This window comes from Lipophrys pholis (genome assembly GCF_963383615.2).
Source record: "Lipophrys pholis genome assembly, chromosome: 7".
Classification (NCBI taxonomy): domain Eukaryota; kingdom Metazoa; phylum Chordata; class Actinopteri; order Blenniiformes; family Blenniidae; genus Lipophrys; species Lipophrys pholis.
The window spans coordinates 2,726,304-2,729,120 of record NC_137638.1 but is presented as its reverse complement, the minus strand read 5'-3'; the positions used below and the strand labels follow the sequence as shown (position 1 = coordinate 2,729,120).

Sequence of the window (2,817 nt, the reverse complement as noted above, 5' to 3'; positions counted from 1 at the left end):
TCTAAACTAATGATTTAAAATAAAAAATAAAAACACTCCCTGCAACAACTTCCAATTGGACACAGTCTGAATGAAAAGGAGCTTTAAAATTATCGTGACTTTCTCTTTTTTCAAACCTTTCTTGGATGTTCATTCAAATTATTGAATTATTAGACAAATTTGTGTCTATTGATGGAATTCCCTCTTGTGAAATATCTTGTCTTCAGGCTGTTTTTGTCGAAACGATCGAGTATCGAGACGTTTTCATTAAGAGTGATCGATGCTCCTCTCTCCTCCCGTTCCAACAGGGTGGCTGAAAACGAGAGCTTCAACAAGATGTCCTTGCACAACCTCGCCACCGTCTTTGGCCCCACTCTGCTCCGGCCCTCCGAGAAAGACAGCAAAATCTCCAGCAGCTCGCAGCCCATCTCCATGAACGACAGCTGGTCTCTGGAGGTCATGGCTCAGGTAAACACTGCCGGGGGAAACGTTTACGGCCGACGCTCAATCTTGCCTGCGCGGCTCTGATCGCTGATGTTTTCCCCCGCAGGTCCAGGTTCTTCTGTACTTCCTGCAGCTGGAGGGCATCCCCACACCCGACAGCAAGCGTCAAAGCCTTCTCTTCTCCACCGAAGTATAACTGGAACCTGGGTGGAGGGACCCTCGCTGGTTTGATCCGAGGATGCTCCGTTTGGCCACCAGGGGGAGCCAACAACCCACTGAAAGCTGGAAACAGCCCCTTCGACTAAAAGCCATCTCTGCGGGAGTCCTGTTTACACCCGGAAGCTCACCTGCTGTGTCAGTAATACACATCCCTTCATGATGTACGGGCAAAAAAAAAAAAAAGTATCATTCCCTTTTTTATTTAATTTAAACTTAAAGAAGCAATACCTTTGACATTTCCCTCTGTCACTGTGCACATTATCTCCACTTCCACAGAGGCAGACTCCTGCTGGACTTATTGTATGAATGGCTGCATGAATGGGATATATATTTTTCTTTTGTTCTTTTTTTCTGTTTTACTTGGTTTAAAGCTCATCTGTGCCAATGATGATCACCCCCCCCCCCCCCCCCCCCCTCCTGCGGATGACCAGTAGAACGTTTCAGTTGTCCCGATGTTTACACGTTTTGTTTTGTACAGAATTATGAGGACGAGACAGACAACTGTAGTTCACTCCCCACAACATGCAGGCATGTTGAAAGTAGCCGTCCGCCCCGTCGCAGACCCGCGGCCTCGTTCGGGTCACGTGTCGGTTTGAGCGTTTTTCAGAGGTGGTACAGATCAAAAGAAAGGAAATCCTTTCCTGTAATTCTTCCACCCATTGAATGTACACTGTGCTGTGTGTAATTTGGATTTCACACTTTTTTCTTTGTCCATATTTCATATTCCTTATGGTTTTTTTAAAAATAATAATAATAATTATTATTATTAGATTGTGTCCGGGCTGATTTATTCAGCTGCAGTTAATATATGTATTTATGTTGCTTTCTGCATTCCTTCTCTGTCGTCTCCTACCTTCGTGTAACGAAAACCCACACTGCTGTAGAGATGAGAGCACCTGGAGATAATCTGAAATACCAAATATTCCCTCCGCAGGGGCCTGGAAAGCGCAGCGATTCACTCGTATCCAAATATGCTGAGATATTAACAGGTTTATCATCCGCATGCCTGGTGTTGCTGTCGGAGCTCTGAGGAAACACGCCGCGCGGCTCTCGTTCAAAACTCTTCTGGGCGCCGACTCGCAAGAATAAGCAATAATGCTTAGAGATCCTTAGGATGACCAGGGCGTCGTGTATGTATGTATGATTTCTGTAAATAAACACTTGGTAACGTCACTCTGTGGTCGTCTTCTTCCTCGTCAGGATCGGTGAGATTTAAACTCTTTTTTTAAATTTGGAAAATGTGCTCAATTTAGCACACATACACATACACACACACACACACACACTTGCACTTATCCACATACAGCAGATATGTAAGACCAAATAAGTAGTGCCGGTCAGATCAGGGAAGATGAACCAGTGAGCAGCTGACGGCACTGAACGATGAAAATGCACTAAAATATGAGTGAAATTATTTTGTAGTAACATGAAGAGACGTCAGTACAAACACTCACTGTGGTATTTTATCATCTGCTTCTGAGCTCGTATTTGTTTTTGCACTACAGCCTTTTCTGTACATCGGTTGGCTTATGTTGAATTTGGATTTATTCATCTAAATACAGTCGTATTTGTATTTTTACTGGATTTTTTCTTCAGTATACAGTATGAATTGTATGAAACCAGGTGATAAATGTTAATGGATATTGTTAATGTTATTAATTTTTTACTGTAGGCTATATTTGTAATATGTTTTATGTGGGACTGCAGATGGAAAGTAACCACGGCTAAATCTGGTACAAAGCATCTTTTCTTTAAGATGAATGTTTTTTGTACATTGTCCCTGAAAAATAAATAAATAATACACATAGAGAATCAACCATTAAAAAACATTACATGTAAATCTTCACTACCACGTTTATCTAAAGTGAGGTTACAACCTGAAGCAGTCCAGTGGAGGTAAACAGAAAGACACTCGCACCTCAGGGCAAATTCCAATCAAACGCATGTTTTATAGAAAGGAGGAGGAGCCTGGAGGAGCCTGGAGGAGCCTGGAGGACATGCAAACCCCATCAAATATGGCCTCTAAGCTCAGAATCGGCGTTTGAACTCCTCTGGCAGGAGATTTAAGACAATCCAAACAAACACCGATTAAGAAGCAGTTTTTTTTTTTTATCTCCCCCCTGAAATAGACAACAAAAGCACATGAGCCTTTTCATGTGGAGATATCCACTCTGT

General features: G+C 42.6%; 1 protein-coding gene across 1 annotated transcript in view; it reads left to right on the top strand.

Annotated features, from left to right (window-relative positions):
• Positions 1 to 811, top strand: part of LOC308112638 (breakpoint cluster region protein-like) — a 48,473-nt gene extending 47,662 nt beyond the window's left edge. Inside the window, exons 22-23 of the mRNA XM_080468314.1 lie at positions 288 to 447; positions 530 to 811. Coding sequence (XP_080324440.1) covers positions 288 to 447; positions 530 to 619 — 250 coding nt within the window. The 3' untranslated portion in view covers positions 620 to 811. The remainder of the gene's footprint in view (positions 1 to 287; positions 448 to 529) is intronic.
• The last annotated feature ends 2,006 nt before the right edge of the window (positions 812 to 2,817 follow it).